At 35.6% G+C, this 21,142-nt stretch overlaps 1 protein-coding gene across 1 annotated transcript in view; it reads left to right on the top strand.

The window, feature by feature from the left end:
* The window catches only part of LOC128993948 (paramyosin, long form), a 38,452-nt gene extending 17,729 nt beyond the window's left edge, over positions 1–20,723 (top strand). The window contains exons 5-17 of the mRNA XM_054418091.1: positions 2,565–2,643; positions 3,761–3,880; positions 5,046–5,171; positions 7,200–7,396; positions 8,270–8,402; positions 9,471–9,687; positions 10,121–10,248; positions 11,019–11,131; positions 15,952–16,147; positions 17,515–17,808; positions 18,419–18,625; positions 19,297–19,497; positions 19,993–20,723. Coding sequence (XP_054274066.1) covers positions 2,565–2,643; positions 3,761–3,880; positions 5,046–5,171; positions 7,200–7,396; positions 8,270–8,402; positions 9,471–9,687; positions 10,121–10,248; positions 11,019–11,131; positions 15,952–16,147; positions 17,515–17,808; positions 18,419–18,625; positions 19,297–19,497; positions 19,993–20,193 — 2,212 coding nt within the window. The 3' untranslated portion in view covers positions 20,194–20,723. The remainder of the gene's footprint in view (positions 1–2,564; positions 2,644–3,760; positions 3,881–5,045; positions 5,172–7,199; positions 7,397–8,269; positions 8,403–9,470; positions 9,688–10,120; positions 10,249–11,018; positions 11,132–15,951; positions 16,148–17,514; positions 17,809–18,418; positions 18,626–19,296; positions 19,498–19,992) is intronic.
* Positions 20,724–21,142: the final 419 nt, after the last annotated feature.

Here is a 21,142-nt window from a genome sequence, read left to right as displayed (position 1 = left end):
ATTCCGTCAACATCGCTGGAGACGCAAAACTCACTTGAATGCTATTTAAAATTGTTACACCCCATTGTTGGGTTGGGGGAAAACACGGGTTGCCTGTTAATGTTTAAGAATCTCGTAAAACCAGAGCGCAGCACTGATCACCACACTGTAGGGGGATTAAACAAAACTCCATTATGGTTACACACAACACTGTTCAAAGTTTGGAAAAAGTACAACACTTCCAAGGATAAACATAAACATCTGAAGGCACACTGTTTACAGATACAGCTGCTCGGAAAAATATACCATTTTGGATATTTAAAAAATGTCCCTGACGGTCATACAATAGATTTTAAAAAATACAGCTAACAAAGATTTTAAACCCATCTGGTGACAGTTCACTGTCCGGAGATTACAAAAACAGTCTGAAGGCGATACACCACATTGTCCGAAGACTAAACAAAACTTTCTGAAGGTTACGCAACACACTGTCCGAAGATAACTCAAAGATACACTGTTTTTAATGTTTACACACAATTCTAACACGACAGAACGATCAAAGGTCACACTGTAGCATTTTTTATTGACGGTCATAATTAAAATTTTATGCTGCATTTCACTAGAGCATTAAAACCCTGAGACATGGAACTTATGGCAAAACTAGCTTCAGAATTTACATTTTTGCATTATCTAAGCCAATGCTATTAACGAATCATTGTGTATGGGTTGTCTACTTCACTATCCAAAGTCAATAATATGAATCTCTTTGTTCAACTACTAGCAAATACCTTCTCTGTTTTCAAGCGCCAGAACGATTAAACCAATACTCAGAACGCTATTACTGTTCTTTATTGCTCGTTCCGTTCTCATTCTTCAGTCATATATCTTATTCTGAACCAAGAAGTATTACACATGTCGATGTTGGTATCACTGGTTCGCGCGTGCGCTCAGTTCAATGGCGACCAGTCTGCTCAAATATGGCGTCTCAGCATCGCCAGCGCAGAAATAGATCTTGCACTCACTTCCCAAATTCCTGCTCTCTGAGCTGGTAGAATGACACTCCTGACAACTTATAACTTCATGTCAAAATTAAAGATTTTGGTTTCCTGTAGACTGTTCATACGTAAAAGAAGGGGATTTACATTTAAAGGTTTTGGGTGGATCAAGACCAATAGCGATGATCACAATAATGTATTGTGTAGCTTAAAACGTTTAGGCAGGACTATAATTATTCTTTTTGTACACAAAACATTTTCAAATTTTTATACGTAAGAAACCTATTTCCTAAATACATTGAGGTGGATGCCCCATTCATTCTCGGTTTTTACGCTGGATCGCGCGGGGGTCTAGTGGACCCCCAGATAAAAATAGTTATACAATAACGATGTATAAAAAAACTTTTTGATATTTAGCTCTTTAAACTTTATTAATATCTATATTCATTTTCTCATATTGTTACGTCAATTTTATGATCATACCATATCCTTTAACTATTTTGAAAACAATAGTTTGGACCCTTAATTTTTTCATGATGTAATGTAATAATGGTGTAGAATAGGGCAAAATCGTAGTTAAACAAGTTTTTATTGAAAACAAATTTTATTATATTTTACAAAAGTATAATACTTGTAAAAAACATGGAAATAGTAAATATTTCATGAATTAATACATATATCGGTTTGTAGAAAATATTAAACAAAAAATAAAAGAAATCCAATGGTTGGTTTACAAGTTCTTTTAAACACACTTCACAAATATTTTACGTTTGTCTCTGGGACATTATTTTTTAAGGTTTTACACTTAAATTTGGTCTTGGCGTCATTTTACCAAGGCAGACAGTGCACCTCACTTTTTTACTGGGAGGCTAGATCAGTGGACTCTATGGTTGGACATTTCCATCCAATTGGTTTACAGATGCTACGTTTTTTTTTTTTTTTTTTTTTTTTTTTGGCAAACTTTCAATTCTATCAAAATTATAAATAATAAAGTTATTAATGCTAATTAATTATGATAGTAAAACTGAGACAATGTGGGTACACTAGAACCCCCAATGAGCATAGTACTGGTAACACAAGTATGCGGGGTATGCCAGACCCAGGATGGTGATAATAGGTCAATGACTCGGTGAAGACTAACAACCCTGCGGCCAGATGATAGCATATGCTATTTTACGCAGCTACCGTTATGCTCACCAGGGTTGCCATCATACTTGTAAAATTATGACCATACGTGGGGGTATGTCATGCCCCCGCATGGCGTTTAAGGGTTAAAAGTGTAGATGAATACTGGTACAACACAACAGTTCTATATAAAGAACAGTTTAGCAAATTTCCCATGTATAGGGAAGAAGCTGTTACCGCAGGTGACATGGCGAATCCATCGAACTATGCCTACGCCCAACACCAATTTACTTTTTCATTTTTATGAACCCAACAGGTCAAAAACACTTAATTCAAGTATTTATATATACACAGAACAAGTTGAACTGTTATTAAATAAATACTAACTTTTAACACTCATTGTATCAATAAATTTGAATAATGTTACTTTTTGCAGTTTGAGTAAACCAAAAAATCTTGTTTTAGGACTGACAAGGAAAAGGCCAAGTTCCAGCAAGAAGTTTATGAACTCCTTGCACAAATTGAATCTTCCTCCAAGGAAAAGGTAGGATAAGTTAAAAGTAAGAAGTGTTCGCATGCTTAGCAAAATGTCCTCTTTTTAAGTTTTTTTACACATCGAATTTGTAAGTTACCAGAACCCTTTTAGTTTAAAAGCTATTTTTTCTAAACGACACATTTGTTAGGAGAAGCTCACCAGGAAAGTTACGTATGATACTACGTAACTTTCCTGGCGAGGTTTACTATTCTTGCATGGTAATCCAACACGAGGTGTAGGCAAAACATCACTCATCACAATAAACAATTAGTATAAGTTAATGGTACTATTACAATATTTTTTAATATAAAAAGAATTTCAATATTTTTCAATTATTAGATCAGAATATTATATAAAACCCTAAACAACGTACCCTCTTTACACTCAAACATATTAGTTACAAAAAAGCATCTTAGACAAAAATTTATACAAAAACTCAGAGAACTGTTTTATAACCCTACATGTTATTCATGTTAAGGATCTAGCATTGACTATATACACTATACACAGGATCTACAGTAGTCTACCAATGACAGCAATGTACATCATAAGCTCAGCTGCCACATTAAAGATAATGGCATGTTTTCTCAATTAAAAAACTACTTTATATGTAAATATTAATGTGACAATTAATTTTAATGTAAAACTTAAGGCTGTAAAAAGGTAGTATTATTTTTATATATTGTATTTTCTGTGTTATTTAGTACTGTAAATCAAATTAATTTGGAGACAAGCACTCATCCTTACTCCTTACTCTTTGAAAAATCTGTCTTGGGTGTATAACTTGCATTCAAGATTAACCAGGTGTTTTCTTACAGGAAAACACCTGGTCATTGTCACAAAATGACCTCTGACAAACAGCTTTGTCATTGTCACACAAATTTAACCATATCAAAAATCTTCGGTCTTCTATAACTAAAAGGCGCTATTAGAAAAACAGGTGTTCCAATACACAAGGTTTGTAAATGACCGTTAGTAATAAAGTAAATGATCAATTATGTTGAAATATAAAACACCAACAGTCAAAATTTGTTAATTAGGCCTATTGTTATTAATAACAGGCTTTTGCAAGCAGATAAATTTATTTATTGATTAATCATACAGTAACAATCTATTCTTTTTGCAGATTATCTTATCCAAGACGGTAGAGAAACTGGAAGTGACCATCCATGAACTGAACATTCGTATTGAGGAATTGAACCGAACAGTCATCGACATCACCTCGCACAAGACTCGCTTATCTCAGGTAGGAGGATTAGGAGAGTGGGGCTTCTGTACTGAAGACATGGTTAACATCCTACCAATCACCAATGAATTTTAACTAAGTGGCTGCTGGCTGGATTGTTTCAGAACCCATTTTAATCTGCTGCTTCATTATCTGGAAAAAAGGATATGATTAGTAATTAAGAACAACCTTTAGATGGAAAACTCCTTCTCAAAAAGCCTTACAATTGCATAGTGTATTTCTTTTTATCTACTGGAGTAGACTTAAAATAGAATTTATTTCATGTTAATCACTTAGTCAAAACAGGGCAAAAAATATTTTTTATATTTTTATGTCATAATTTGTGAGTGACTGATTCAACCATGTTCTTTTGAAGAAAAAAAATGCTAAACCTGCCTCATATATAGATGGTGTGTATAATTCTGTATAAAATAAACGGTATCAGCAATATGACACATACTTTATCCCATTAGCTTGTCAATAACCTTTATCATGGGTATGCGGTGGGAGTAACTTTGATACATTAACTTTTGAAAGGTAATTTTACAGAAAGACAAATATGAGTTAAACAATTTTGTTCATAATGTAAAGGGCATACTAAACTGTTTTCAAAATAGTTTAAACCATTTTTGATCAAATTCCATTTCCCGTTATTTTATGGGCTTTTATGGGAAAATCACCTTTGAAATAAAAATTTCCAAAAAAAAGGGAAAAAACATGAGATACCATGAGTTGGTACTTACATGCCAAATTTCATCAAAATTGGATCACAGGTGTGGGTTGTGGCTCTGTACACATCCACACATACAGACAGACACACACACATAGACATCACTTCGAAAACCACTTTTTTTGGTTCAGGGATCCCACTCATATCCACTCAAAACTCAAACTCAAAAAATCCTTACAAATACAATACTTTATCCTATATTAATATTGGTATAAGGGGAGAAAGTAAAAATCAATGGTTACTGATTAAGATATCAGCTGTCTTTTTGTGTCAACCCAATTTGTTTGAACAAGTTTTTAAAGAATACTGTACCGGTAGCATTTATGTAAACAAAGGCTGACTTAGTCAGTTAAGAAATGTAACCAATAATTAAGGGTTTTATCCTTTGACTATTAATACAACCAATAATCAATGGTTTTATCACTACCCATTCAAGATGTGTTTATTTGTTTGTAGGAGAACATTGAGTTAGTAAAGGAGGTGCAAGACTTGAAGGTGAACATTGAGAATGCGACATACCTCAAGAGCCAACTCGCTGGACAGCTGGAGGACGCTCGCCGCCGCTTGGAGGATGATGAGAGGGTGAGAGTGCTAGAGTTTCTAAAGTCAATATTACCACCTAGCAACAGAAAGACAATCCCCTAATCTCCACCTTACAGGTACTGGTAGCTTTTAAAATGTAGGAAAAAAATTTTCTCTGACAACCAGCAGCTAAAACTCTCCATGACCTACTTACTAGCTTTTACAATGAAACTTTTCCATGCAAAAGTTGTTAATAAAAGTCAAAAGAATATAAGTCTCATAAAGTTTATGTATCACAGCTCTTCTTACCTTCAACCAAGAGTGAGCAAAAATCATGTGATGTGGAAAGAAAAAACATAACTCTTATCGGCGATGTAAAATTTTAGGTACGGCCAGTATAAGTGATTAAGGTCAAAAATATTCAAATTAGATTTTTATTGATTATTATACCTCATTGAACATAGAACAGACCAGTATCTTTTAAAATATTGAACTGAAGTTGTAAATGGTCTAAATAAATAATTTTGTTAGCCTCTACGTGGCCTGATAAAGGTACTTCTTGTCACTCAATGTTATTTAGCCAGAGCCACAAGAGGTCCCATTTCTAAAATTCCCATTGTAAAGAGACATTAGTCCACAAAATTAATTTTCCTGCATCCTAGCGGAAATTTAAAGAACTACAACGATGTTTAGTTTAAGGAGAACAAAATATCACATCAATTTTGTGGTCCCGACAAGAGGTACCTTTTTAGCATAGGTACACGCAAAAAAGAAACATTTTGTTACTTCTGATTAGTTATTGATGCGAGTTGCGAGTCGTTCTATGGAGAAATAACATAGGGCCGAGAAGAGGCCCCTTTTCTGAAATACGATTTTTTTTACGACATGCTTCAATAAAATAGTATATTACGTTACTAGTCCTGAAAATAAGAAGTGTTAACCGGACGAGTGTGGTCGTTCCTGTGCGAGACGAAGTCGAGTACGAGATTACCATACGAGTCCGGTACACACATTTTGGACGAGTTACGTACGATAGTTGATAGTTTACGCCATACTACTAAATCCGTACATATCCTTATATATTTCCACCAACTAAAGGTCTAAAAATCACTAGTCATAACCTCTAAGAGAGGTTATGTTTTTGTTTATAACCACTCACTGCCTTCTTAATACAGTATAATCAGCTAATTGGTGTCCGGTAAAACTCATTGCAGTACAGTAGTACGCAATGAAACTCCATTTGAATAAGCTGGCGGCAAACAGCTGTTTTCTGGACTAAATCCTTGCGTGGGAAGTTCGTCAAAATAATGTAGTGTGGCGTAAAATTATTTTCATGAAAACAGTTGGGAGGTAAGACAAAAATTGGGATCGCCTTCAAGTGGACATTAATCGTTGCTTAGATTTTAAAATACTATTTTTATGTGCATTTGAAATTTTTAAATCACTTTTTTCCTCAAAATGACCTGCCTTTTCCCTTACAAAATGTCAAAGTCCTGTAATTTAAACAAAAAAATCTTTAATTCATGGGACTTGCACCAAGTGGTTTCGAATTTAATAAGGAATTCAAATATGTATAACTCAAATATTCCAGATAAAAGGTGCCTTTTTGCTTTCCACATCATATATTCAAAATACATTTAATTATTGTCAGCTGATATTGCTAAACATTAATAATGTAAAAGAATGATTGATGCAACAAAACTTTACTAGGGGAGACATAAGCGACCTCGTTCCCTATCTCTTATTACCTCTCTTCAGTGCATGTGATATGGTAAGCTGACCTGACCCATCATGACGTGATGCCATTATCCTGATGACTGACTGCAAAGCCGTCTCTAGTATATACTAGAGACGGCTATGCTGACTGTTTGTACCCTAGGTGTTGTATGTGTGAGGGTTCCTTCACAAAATTGTCACTGCAGTAAACATGCCTAAAAAATTGTTTCACGTAATTTTACATGTTTACTGCATATCATCTGTTTTTTCTTAATATTTTCCACTTTTTGGACAATAATAGTTTTCAACAAGGCTATCCCACAGTACAATCCTACATTTCTACTCGACAATAACACATGTTTCCCTGTTCAGAGACGCTCCCTGCTGGAGGCCTCCCTCCGCCAGGTGGAGGTGGAGCTGGAGTCAGTCCGAGTACAGCTGGAGGAAGAGTCTGAGGCTCGTCTGGACATTGAGAGACAACTGGTCAAGGCCAACGGAGAGGTGTCTCTGTACAAGAGCAAGTACGAGTCTGAGGCCCAGGCCCGCGCTGAGGAAGTCGAGGAACTTCGGTGAGTAGCTTTTTTAGGATAATTAGGGGGGGAGGGGTGAGTAAGGGGGGTAGGGTGAAGCGAGTGGGAGAGGGTGAATGAAATCACGGGAAGAGGTGAACGAAGAAATGGAAAGGCTTGAAAGCAGTAGTAAGAGAGGTGTAAGGAGTAGAGATAAGGATGAAAGAAGAATAAAGAAGGGATGATGGGACTGTGTGCATATGAAACTTGTATTTTAGAAGGTCTATCAGAAGCAAGGAAGAAAAATAAAATATGATAAATGAGTTAGAATGTGTCATGCATCTGTGTCAAGCAAAATGAGACAGGTTGACTCATTTTAAAACTTAAAAACACTGAACAATCTAGACCTCAAAAAAGTTCCTAATGATTTGTTGCAAATAAAGAAAATTAGCCAAATTGAAAATGAAAGGTGAGGTCCTTTGAAATGTTAAGAAAATAAACAAAGATTTTAAGCCCTATTGTGTGATAATACTCCAAATGTAAGAATTTTGAAGCTTTTAAAATCCTGTGTCGAGTGGCTCCAAGCGCCAATCTAGAGGGGGCGATAATAAAAATTTTAAATTTCTTGTAAGACTACATTGTGAATTAGTTAAAAGTAGGAATGTTCAAACTAGTGTTAAAACTACATTTTTGGAAAATTATCAAAATTTATTTGTCCATTTCTCACTTCCCATACCACTTGTTCCTGTGCCGAGGACTGCCAAAAAGCAACTGTCCATTTTTCAAGAGACCTTGCTACGCCACTGGTTATGTCCAAACATCATTTTAGAACACATGAGTGTAAATACACAGGCATGCAGCTTCTTAGGTTACTTTTATTCTTTACAGTTTAAAGTCTTGTACAACAATTGTTTGAATGTTTTTCCTGTGCAGCCGCAAGTACACCACTCGTCTGCAAGAGCAGGAGGAACACATTGAGTCTCTGGTAGTTAAGATCAACAACTTGGAGAAGCAAAAGTCTCGTCTGCAGAGTGAGGTTGAGGTCCTCATCATTGATCTGGAGAAGGTGAGTTATTTGATCAAATAATTTTATAATTGAAGTGCAAATTAGGATTGGGTAAACATTGGGAACATCAGTGTGCGTATTACATATGTGTCAAAGGTGAGTCGTAACCATAAGCAAGCTAGTTCAATCTGAGACCAACGTCATGTTTCTTACTTCATCCACTAGGTTGTATAGCCAGTTCCCACTCCAACTTGGCCCACAATTGGCCTTGTAGTAGTATTTGAAAACAACGAGAAAGAAAATTGACGTTCCCACTATGTATAAATTGTGTTCTGTGATTATATTTCTGAGGTCTCTGTCCTCAGCCTCTATTGAAGTCCATCGTCAGTTGACAGATGTGATTGGAGTAAAATGGACGTTGACAATGTGCACAAAGGGTGGAGGTAGTTAGGAGGTGGTCTTAAGCCTTTGCATGATGTTTCCAGGCCAACAACTGTTGTTCATCAGTCTTGTTTGAAGCAGTGACCTAAGTGACCTAAGTTGGGCAGATTATTCAAGCGGATCTTTGTGTGACAGAACTAATGGGGGTGTCTCCTTAAGGCAATGGTCAGCCCTAGAAGTCTGAAAAATGCAAGTCAACAAGCAAAGATTCCTAAAATTGAATCTCTGTTTTGATGGAAACTGATGAATACCAATGCCAGCCCCGTTGTGCAAGTATACTATTTTCTACAAACTTCTTATACCGATAATGCACATTTTCAACGTCAAACTCTTTTCTCCATTCTTATCTGTCAACTGGTAACAGTAATCAACCGGGATATTCAAACTTTCTCCACCAAAATAATCCCAGAACTTGTCTCTGTTTACCAACAACTCTCTCTCTGTTTATACTTGGCTGCGACGGGAGCTCAATGGAGACCTTAATTTACCAACAACCCTCATATGAAACAAATAAGAGTAAAAGATGTACTGCCAACACTGGTTGGGTAAATTAGATGATATCTTTGTTACCTACCGCTGACTAAGATCAAAAATTTAAAATCAATGGAGTTGGTGCTTGTAAAATTCAACTGAAAGTATTCAAACTCCAATAAATGGTACATCATTTACAACTATGATGTGTGACAGGCCAACAACACTGCCCGGGAGCTGCAGAAGCGAGTGGAACAACTCGAGCGCATCAACATCGACCTGAAGTCCCGTCTGGAGGAAACAAGCGCCCTGTTTGAGCAGACCCAGCGTGACCTGCGCAGCAAGCAGGCTGAGCTGCAGCGCATCGGCCACGAGCTGGAGAAGACCCGGGAACAGAAGGACTCTCTGGCCCGTGAGAACAAGAAGCTTTCTGGTTAGTGTTCAGATATGAGTTATAAATTTGTTGATTTAGCATTATTAATGTTAATGGTATGGTGCAGGTAAAATAAATTAGCCGTCCAACACTTTTAGATATGTTTGTTTACCATTGTTAGATTGAGTGGGGACAGATTGTCATAACTAAGTTATCAAGTAAGATGGGTATACAACTGGGCATAGGCCTATTTTATCTCAAATGAATGAACTATGCTGGACCCTTTCGATTTTTTTTGGACCTCTCATCGTCCTTTTATGATCAGCTTTCATCTATTTTCCTACCCTCCGGGGTTCTATTAATAATTTTTAATCCCTTCAGTTCTTGATCACTTCATCAAAGTCTAAAATGCTAAAATAGTCTTCTGCAGATTATTTTCTACAACAATCCCATTGTAGTAACACAGCTTTTATAAATAATTGATTTTGCTTAGATGATCTGCACGATGCCCGCAACTCCCTGGCCGAGTACAACCGCCGCCTGCATGAGTTGGAGTTGGAACTGCGCCGTCTGGAGAACGAGCGAGAGGAGCTCACTGCTGCCTACAAGGAGGCCGAGGCTGTGAGTATTAGGCGGCCTTTGACTATATAAATAGAACGATAGAACTAGATATTCTATTTCCAGTTTAAAGTTGTAGCCAGGTTTTAAATAAAAATGATTGTAGTTGAGCTAAGATACTATAAGAGTGTCTAGACGTAAATTACTCATTTCTGTTGAACACTCCAAACTGTCAACCAAGCCAAACTGAAAATCTAACTATAGGATACTTTATGTCACACATTTCATATCACAGTAACACAACTTAAGGGAGATAATAGGATTTTAGACTGGATCATTCTCTGTTCAACGATGATTTTTTTCAATAAAAAGTTTGCTAAAGCTGGTCTATAAATGTCTATACTTTTAGACAGTGAGTACTTAACGTAACTGATTGCTCTATTGATTATTGAACATGGTTTGGGTGAAGCATGAAAAAATGGAATTAAAATTTATTACAGTACCTACATAATTGGGTCTGAATAAGGTTCCAACTAAAAAAGTTTCCAAAACTCAATTAAGTTGATGTTAATTTAGGCCTAAACGTTTCATCCAAATTTCATGAAAAGAGATTTTATACAAAAGATGTACTAGCGAGATAATACTATGGATAGGTTTTGCAACCAAATCTGTTATGATATCCTAAATACATCTACATTGTCATTCAACAATATACTGTACATTTGAAATATCTGTTTACTAAAGGCACTTGATTTCGAGTCGATGGTGTTAAGGCTGATTCACTTTATCTTTATGTTTAATTTAATATTCTACCAAACACTTGAATGTTGCAGGGCCGCAAGGCTGAGGAACAGAGGGCCATGAGGCTGGCTGCTGAGCTTGGACAGTTCCGCCATGAAGCCGAGAAGAGGCTGCACGAGAAGGACGAGGAGATCGAGTCTATCCGGTAAGGGAATTTTTGTTGCAGCTTCCTTTAAATTTCATCTGTTTGGTCCTGCAATGTAATAAGTGAGAGTAATGTTGAGTATTTGTAGTTTGTATGTAATTTAATTTATAGTACAGTATGAGAAATACTAGATTTGTTATTGTGATTTAGCTTTTTTTGTCTTCGTCTAATCTAGTCAAACTTTATGTGGACGTTAGATAGTAACAAGACCTGAATTTGGACCAATCCCTTTCAAAAGGGGAAAAATTTCCATTGGCGTAGAAAACAAACACTCGCAAAATAAAAATGAAAGGCTTTGAAACTCTTAAAGAAAATAGTCCAAACCCACGTTTTTTTTATTTCTTGGGAATCAAACCTGCTTTCTGCCAATAAGGTATAAGGCAGAAACTATTACACTTGACGCCCCCTGCCCTTTGTTCAGATCTTTTTATTTTTTTTTAAGACAAATCAACGCACGTACATTGTAAAGGTTTCATTCAAACTCACATTATATCTGGGGTTAGATAAAGAAGCCATGCTGTTTGTAGATTTTATGAATACATATAGATTTGAACTCACGATCGACAGTGTTCTCTGTCAAGAACCTTGTCATACAAATGTGCTGCTGACTCATCTACCATCTGGGTGGTTCTGGTGCAAACCTGAGGAAGGAAAAAGTTGAATGAGTGTTGAAGAGCTTAGTCAGAAAGTGCGTAGAATCACTTTTTCTACTCCACTATAAAAAGTGGTATTGTCTTAATGATATGACATTTTATACTACAATACATATGAGTTTCCGCTATTCTGAAAATTCTCCAGTAGACAAGTCATATGATGACAATAAAGTCTTTACAGATAAGGAAAAATATGTGTAGCCAGCAAAACACATATCAAGTCCGTTTTCACAATTCTAGTATTACAGACTACATGAATCTGCCGTATGATGCTAATGCACTAAATATGTACGGTACGCCATTACACTAAAGAAGAAGTCTTAAAATAAATACTGTAAAGAGATCTATTTTATTTATCAATGACATGGAAGAACAATAAACTATTAAAATGTATTGGTATTCATCATCACTAATTAACATTTGACAGCTATAATTATTTGAAAAAACAGACTGATTACAGCTTAGTCATCTTAGCTTTATTAATCTTTTTTTAGTAGGTTATGAATTCACCTTGTTTCAATATTAAATAACTCATTAATCTATGAATAAATTGGCAATGCCAATGTAAAGGCATTAATCACAAGTAATATGATAGTGGGAAGTGCATTGGTAATTGGCTATTAATAAAATACTACTTGAAACTTATGAAATACACTGCTACAAGTGACCTTTCATGTAGTTGGCTAGTGATACTCCTACTGTTGCCAACATTCGTGGTCTAGGGATCAGAGGAAATACAAGAAGGTCTGAAAATAATGCACTTGATGCCATAAAACTTACAGATCTAGTCAAGAACTCAGAAACCTTGTTTGGTTGAAATTGAGCAGTTTTAAAATGCCACCACACTCTGAATCAAGCATTATTTTTCATTTTTTATACATAATTTGCCTCCAGGATTGATCTATTGACATAAAATGAGGTTACTAACCTGTCGTCAATCAATCCTCTATTGTCTTGGATGACTAGTTTCGGGGTTAAAACCCCATTTTCAAATCTCTTCAGTCTTCAAAAAAAAATATGTTTGACTTTTGAAGACTGAAGAGATTTGAAAATGGGGTTTTAACCCCGAAACTAGTCATCCAAGACAATAGAGGATTGATTGACGACAGGTTAGTAACCTCATTTTATGTCATTATTTTTCATTTATTTAAGCCAAAAACCTATATTTTTCTATCATCTTTTAAGCTTGTTCTTTGCCTATTATTACAAATAAATGTTTTAAATAACAGGAATACATATTCTAATTCACTGACAGACATATTTGATTATTTAACTTTTTGTCTAAAACATTTACTTACTATTTAAGAATCAAATTTGCTAATTAATTAAAAAATAATAATTAAAAGAAGAATTATTCTTTAAGTAAAAAAAATTCTAATGTAAGTTTTATTTCCTATTTTGTGGGTTTTTTACACAATAGCTTAAAAATAGTGTTTAAAATGGTACGAAACATGTTGCTAAAAATGGGTTGCAGCTTAGGCTGATAATCCAGAACTTGCTGATTCACTATTCCATTTCTGCAGTCATTACTAGCTGGCTTACCAATTTAACATGCAATGTAAAGGTCAAAGGTGCAATGTTATTAGATCTTTGCATAGCCTACATTAATTAAATCTGCATTAATTTATTATACACACACACATTTATTTATATGAACAAGTTCACAATCCAGCATTATCAGATGAAAGGAACATGTTTTATGGGGTAGGGGTTTTGGGGTAAAAATTGGCTTTTCCCATTATGACCCCAAACTGTAACACAAAAACTAAGCTACAGTAGAGTCCCGCAAACTCGGCACTCGATAACCCGGCAGTCTGGATAACTCGGCCATTACCTGGCTCAGAAAATTAGTGATTTTTTGAGTCCGAGTTCAACATGGACTCAATTCAGCTCAAGTCAAATCATTCGCAACTTGTAAAAAGGATGTGTTGAACTATATCTGATGACTTAATACTGACTTTTATTATAAATATAAATAAAGAAGGCAGGTAAAAGGCTTAACAGTTTTATTGTTTTTTTTAAACCCTAGTTCTCGATAACCCGGCCCGGCATTTCACAAACTCGGCACCTTCCAGTCCACATTACACCGAGTTTGCGGGACTCTACTGTATTAACATTTCAATAACAAACATACATATACTTTTTTCTTTCCCTGTAAATTAATGTCATTTAAATAGGTAATAAATTAGACAATGCAGGGGGAATATTTTTATGAAATTCAACCATGTAAATGGAATTTTGCTTAGTCCGCAGGTTTTCTGTAGCACATAAAGTACTAGAGGAAAACATTATGTATAGACCAAAGGAGAAATTTTGGATGTTTTTTAACAGAAGGGAGAAAAAAGTCAAATTAATACCATTTTGTTCAAGTAATTTTGAAAATATTTGCAAGAATAAATATTCCAAAAACCCCATACCGATCAATATTCCCCCCCACAAAGGGATTTAAGACGTACAAATGTTAAAACCTTTGGCGTTGTGGCTGCCAAATTGATTGTTTCGATGTTTGATAGTCATCAGCTCTAAATAGCGTTGGAGAGCAGAATGCTTCCAAGAATAGTCGTGGCGTTCCTCCCAACGAATGGCCAAAAATTGATGGTTTTTTGCCAGCAACTGCGCCAATCAGCCAAGTAGAGGCCAGTGCTTAATTGTTCTTGGGCGGAAGTGTGAGGGTGGTTGTTTTGAGTTTGATATTAATTCACTTAGTGGTAACTGTGTAATTGTGCAAACACATTCCAAGTTTGAGATAGTTGTATAGTTATTTGTGAAAAACTGCATAATGAAGACCATGGATGATTTAGCTCTGGAAGCTCGATTCCACCCAATAACGGTGTCTACTAAGAATGCGCTAAGAGGAAAATCCAGAATGGCAATTTCACAGAAATTGTTCTACGACAGCATCCAACGATCGTTACAGGCAAAATCTGAGGCGAGAAAAGCAATAGAACATTTTGAGCATAAACACGCTTATGAAGTGCACGAAGCTATGACCAAAAACATGAGCCAAAGTATGAAAACCAAACTCACTACTAGATTTGTAGACGAGGGAGAGTTTTTGAGACCGCTGGATGAGTTGCAACACAATCTCAAATGTTTTGATCATAAGTCTTCTTCCTTTTTCAAGGATAAAAGGTATTTCGGTTTTTGATTTTCTAATTCAGTACATTTTGTGGTTGGATACAATTTGTATAAAGAAACGGTAATGATAATAGATAGTGATTTATTATTCATATTTTTAAGTCACAAGATAATCTTTATGAAAGCGTAGTTTTGAATGGAGTAACCTTTGAGAGAATGGACACTGAGTTCATGGGTCAAACCTACTAGAGAAACTTTGAAGATCATAATTTTCAAATTTATCGTGCATGTTAGGATTTAGGATGAAGCATATAAGCAATGTAGCACCTTGTTGTGACGGATTCTAGCATATATTTAGTAAAATAATTACTACATTTTTAATGGTAGTCATGAATGTATCCTTGATATTTTTTAAGTTTTCAGAACCTATTTTAGCATCATATACATTTTGTGACAGTAAAAAATAGTAAATCTGTATTGTCATAAAGATAAGAGTAATAAAAGTGTCTGTACATTTCAAAATATATACAATTCAATATTTTTGATTCAATATATTTGTTGCCTTAATTCTTGTAAATATCTTATTCTACTATTATCCATCAGGCAAATATCTAGAAACTTATGCTAAGAACGTATGCAGCGCTAGGGTAATCATTTTCAATGTATTTGAAACTAGGAATAAAATCATGAGCTTCACAAATTCATAAAACTGACAGTAAACACATAAAAAAAACTCATTGAAGATTTTAATTCAGAGGTAGGTCGATAGTTAAGTTTTTTTTAATACTCAATAATACATTCTGTCTGAATATTTTTAAATTTTTTTAGTCTTTAAGGTTGAAACTTATAGAAATTTTGTGTTAAAGGAAGTAGTAGTGATATAAAATTCATTTACGATCGTAAAATGTGGTTATGTCTGTAAAATGAAGTTGATTAATGAACAGTAAACATCCATAATACCATTAAAGATATGCTAGTTTTTTAAAATAAAGAAAATAATTTTTACACTAGTTCATCATTCATAAAATTAACTCTAAATCCTAAAGTTTCAATCAAACATTTGTAAATTCCTCACTATGCATGTTTCAGCAAGCAGACCAGCATCGAGATCGAACAGCTGAGCGCTCGCGTCGTCGAGGCTGAGACCAAGCTGAAGACGGAAGTCACTCGCATCAAGAAGAAGCTGCAGATCCAGATCACGGAACTCGAGATGTCACTCGACGTCGCCAACAAGAGCAACCTCGAACTGCAGAAGACCATCAAGAAGCAGTCACTCCAACTCACTGTAAGCACTCGGTTTGATAATGATTTGGTTTTAAACTGTGGTTCAATTGTTATAAATTTGCAGTTTCTGTGAATAATTTATTAACTAGAGGGAATCAGCAAAACATGTTTGAAATCATTTTAAGCTTTAGGGGGTTTTTACAATGTTTTTTTGTATTTTTCAGTTATGCTTCACTGTCTCACTTAATGAAATATAGAACATAGAAGTTGTCAACTACTTTTTTGCTTAAGTTTACAGTTGAAAAAAAACTGACCAAAAGTTTTGAAAAATACATAAATTACATGTTATAAATGATTTAATGAAAAACAGTAGAAAACAATATTTTGTTATTTTAGGTGTTTAACAACATTCTGATCATGTTTAAAAACATCTTATTTTACAATTTTGCATCCAAACAGCAAACCAGCAGTTAAGTAATGTTAAAAACAAGTAAAGCCCCAATTGAAAGTCTTCTAAGATAATTATATAATAATTATTATATTATAGCGTACTTCTTAGAAGTAACTTCCTTAGTAACAAAACTAAATTTTCTAATCTGTTGGAACATTTTGCTTGTAATACAGCAGGAATAGAGATGTAAACAGACATATTGGCTCTGTGACAGCTGGCTAAGAAGAAAATGTTTGGTTAGAGGTGTTGCCAGTTTCATATTCACATTAACTAACTACTATTGTCAAAGCAAAATTTGTATCCCAATCAAGTCTAGAATAGATTTTTCTTTAGAAAACCAATAATACACTATCTTTATTTTAGTTACAATATTTTTCCAGAGCCAAAATTAAGTGTATTACAATTTAAATACAACTATCAGAAACCATAGAGTAGAGTGTGTACAGTGTAGAATGTACCCTAAAAATGAGCGTTAACAACTTTTGCTTTAATTTCTAGATATAATACTGGAAGACAGCAGTTTACAAATATACATCGTAGTATTTAGAAATAAAATAGGCCTACTTATAGATTTGGATAAATAAAAGAAACATATAATAAAAACATAATACCTGCGCATAAAACATACATAAACAGACATAAAATTGTCTTCAGCTAATCCATCACGATGATATGATAAAAATCTACGAGGAAGTATCTTTATATGGCCTAGCCTAAGGTTTTGTTCTGGTGGATCACGTTACCTTTGACATAACCGTTGTGATTTACAAAATAGTTTTCCATCTTATTAGTCAATACATTCCGATCACTCTACCAGGAGGATAAAAACCATTTCCTCTGCATGAGTGCTGCAACAGTAGTCTTCAACTTTGTTCAATGCCCAGCATACAAATGAAATGCAAGGGCTTGCAATAATTTCCATTAAATTTGTTAATAGTATAAAAATAAATTTGAATTAAATTTCTAAATTTTCACAGGAGCTACAAGCCCACTACGACGAGATGCAGCGCCAACTGGCCGTCACGTTGGACCAGTACGCCATCGCCTCACGCAAGGTGCAGTCCATCACCGCTGAGCTGGAGGAGATTCGCGCTAACTACGACAGCGCCCTGAGAGGCAAGCGCACTGCCGAGCAGATGTACGAGGACAGCCAGAGCCGCGTTAACGAGCTGACAACCATCAACGTCAACTTATCCGCCTCCCGCACCAAGATCGAGCAGGAATTGTCAGTGCTTATGTCCGACTACGAGGAGGTCACCAAGGAACTCAGGGTTGGTAGCATTTATTTGACATACTTTGAATTTCTTTCTTTAACGTAAAGTTGAATGGTGTAGTATTGATGTAATCATGTAATGCCCTCTTAAATATTTTGTACAGTTATTTGTGAAAACTACCTACAGTATGGACCATGGATGATTTAATTGTGAGGCTGGTTTTCATCCAATAATGGTACCAATGTATCAAAATGGCCAAACTGTTCCTTTCAGTAGCACTGCACATTCTTGTACTGTTGTGGATGATTCTTTGTTTCACAGAATAATGTTTTTAAATATCAAAAGCCTATAAGGATTAAACGAATGCTAAGTTAAAAAGGTTCAGCAAAACATTTTACATTAGCTAGAGTAAAAAAATGAATTATACTCTAGGTAGCTAACAATGACTTGACACTGACACAATGAAAAATGTTTGGCAACAAAAATAAAACATCCACCTATCAAAGAATGGTCAACAACTTAAAAACAGTGTCACAAAATTCTTGTCACACTTAAAATTAGTAACTTTTTGAAAGCTTGGATGTCAATAACAATTAACTATACTCGGACATGCATTTTCAAATCAAAAATTATTCCACTAAACCTTAAATTATTTCTTTCCCCTTAGATCTCCGACGAGAGATACCAGAAGGTTCAGGTTGAGCTGAAGCACACAGTGGAGATCCTCCATGAAGAACAAGAGCGAATCATCAAGATTGAGGCAATCAAGAAGTCTCTGGAGATTGAAGTGAAGAACCTCTCCGTCCGTCTGGAGGAGGTAGAGGCTAATGCTATCGTCGGAGGCAAGCGCATCATTAGCAAGCTGGAGGCTAGGGTGAGTAGTGAAGATATAAGAGAGGAAAATTAATGTTATACATGTTTCCTTGATATCTTAAGATTTTGCTAAATCATTACATATTTTTCTTTATACCTTCGCTTCAAAGATCATTCTTTAAAAGCATGTTAAATGTTTTGTTTATGTTCTATACTTTTGCCATCCTTTCACGTTCCATGATTCAAGGAAAAGAGGTTGTGGGAAATCTAAACCTAAGATAAGTTATTTTTAGGATTTAAGATTAAAGATTCTTGCTTATAAGTTCTTAGTTTTTTATTGTATGCCTCCTTGTTATGTGAGCTATTGCTGTATTTAAAAATCTATGTCAACTTCTTTTAGTGATTTTTTAATTTTTTTTGAAGTTTTCAAAAGTTCCCCTTGCATCATCTAATCAGTTTTCTTACTGGCATAGCAAGAGTAACTTCTAGTTTTGATATCTTAACATCTACCAACAAATAACACAACACCCTAACCACCTTTAATTAATACCTGTTTTCCTATCTTTTTGACCGAACCTTCATAGATTCTTGTACTTCACCAATATACAACTAACTAGAGTCAATCCCTCCACACTTTTAAGAATGTATCAATACCCTCTTTAAAGACATACAGTACTAGAAAAATTATGCAGGGAGTGTCTTCAAGAAAAGTCATATTGACAAATTTTCCAGATCCGAGACCTTGAGCTGGAGCTGGACGAGGAAAAGCGCAGACACTCAGAATCCATCAAGATCCTGCGCAAGAAGGAGCGACATGTCAAGGAGTTGGCGATCCAGTCAGAGGAAGACCAGAGAAACATTCAACTTTTGCAGGAGACACTCGACAAGACTGTGCAGAAAATCAACATCTACAAGAGGCAGCTGCAGGAAACCGTGAGTCATCCATTTTCTTCCTTGTTTGGACATTCCTCAAATAGATATTCCTAATGTATACTTTCCCTCAGAGTGGCAAGTAGGTCCTGGTAGCCAATGAATTCAAAAAGATCTTACCAGCACGGCCACGGACAGTAGCAATGCATGTCACCTTAATAACACATGGAACTGCCCTGACAATGTTTAATGATCAATCTACCATCCTATAATATTTATCTTTAATAGGGTGTGACAGCACAAACTATCCGCCAATATAACTAACTAACTGGTTTATCTCTAGTATTTACCTCATTTTAGGCTCACCTGTTGGAAAGTGAGCTAGAGGACACCATTTTCCCTGTGTAAAAGCCGCTTTGCTGAAATTGTCTTACATTAAGTCCTTTTATGGGATCAGAAGATTAACATTCATTTTAAAAATCTCAAGAGAGAAGCCTAGAGATTAAATATACTAGTTTAAATTAAAAATAATAATAAAACTAATCTTTTTTTGTGCAGGAGGGCATGTCACAACAGAGCGTGACCCGAGTACGCAGATTCCAGCGAGAGTTGGAGGCCGCCGAGGACCGCGCAGACACAGCCGAGAGCAACCTGTCACTGATCAGAGCCAAGCACCGCACCTTTGTCACCACCAGCACCGTCCCCGGCTCCCAGGTGTACCTCGTACAGGAACGCACTACCACCACAAACATCGAGTAAATCCAAACTCACACCGCACGCTTTTGTACCAACCAAAAGACACCAACTTACACACTACACTTCCAATTTCCGAGCTTCCAAAATTATCGGTAACAAGAATTAAATTGGCGACACAAAGCTCGGATTTTTTTTGGTGAGGTTCAGTTTGTATATATTAAGGGTTTACCGCACCAAAATTTAGCGCGCTCTACGATCCTATCCGATTGATTTTCGCTTATGTGCAGAAGTATGAGACTCGAGATTCAAAGGCATTTACAGGGGTCGAACTTATCTCTGGCTCACTTCACCTGTTGAAGTGCCAAAGATATAATTTTTAGTTAACGAGAGGTGGGCTTGTACGCTTCTACACTCGACTATGGTATCAAGTACACACGCAATATTTATGGTAGGTATGCTAAACAATTTAGATTTAGGTGATGAATTCTTGTTGCCTTTATTACTTGTTGGAGTTGGTTGACTCAGATGTTTTGCTAACATTGTCATTGTAAGAATTCTTATATCAATTTTCTGAATAAAGTGTGATAATGTTGGATTGTGTTTTATTTTAGTTCCTTGATTATTGGAAACAGGGTCAGTTTTTCTGGGGGGCAGTCTGCTTAAGGCCTGAACTGGGCTGGTGCCTTAGCCATCTCAAAAGACTCCCCTCCCTTCGGACTCACCCCATTTGAAATTGGGGGTGTTAGAGTGGGTTACCTAGTCCTTCAGGAAGGTCTTGAAGACTGGTCTGACGAAGAAAGCCTGGGTTAAACATGGAGTAATGAAACCATCTTTTTAAAAACTAACTCATATCATGTGTCAATTATAAGGTTTTCTGACTAAAAAAAACTCAATGCAATACAAATAACTCAAGCTAAAACTACTCACAACGTATTAAAGACAATCTAAGCCTCCTGCCTCATTTTACTTCTTGAAATTTTTTTTATTTACTCATTCTTTGCTTATGGATTAA

Source organism: Macrosteles quadrilineatus, unplaced genomic scaffold (genome assembly GCF_028750875.1).
Source record: "Macrosteles quadrilineatus isolate MER2022 unplaced genomic scaffold, UCM_ALF_1.0 Scaffold_5__1_contigs__length_97177068, whole genome shotgun sequence".
Taxonomy (NCBI): Eukaryota; Metazoa; Arthropoda; class Insecta; order Hemiptera; family Cicadellidae; genus Macrosteles; species Macrosteles quadrilineatus.
The sequence above is the reverse complement of the archived record's forward strand: the minus strand, read 5'-3'. Positions and strand labels throughout refer to the sequence as shown.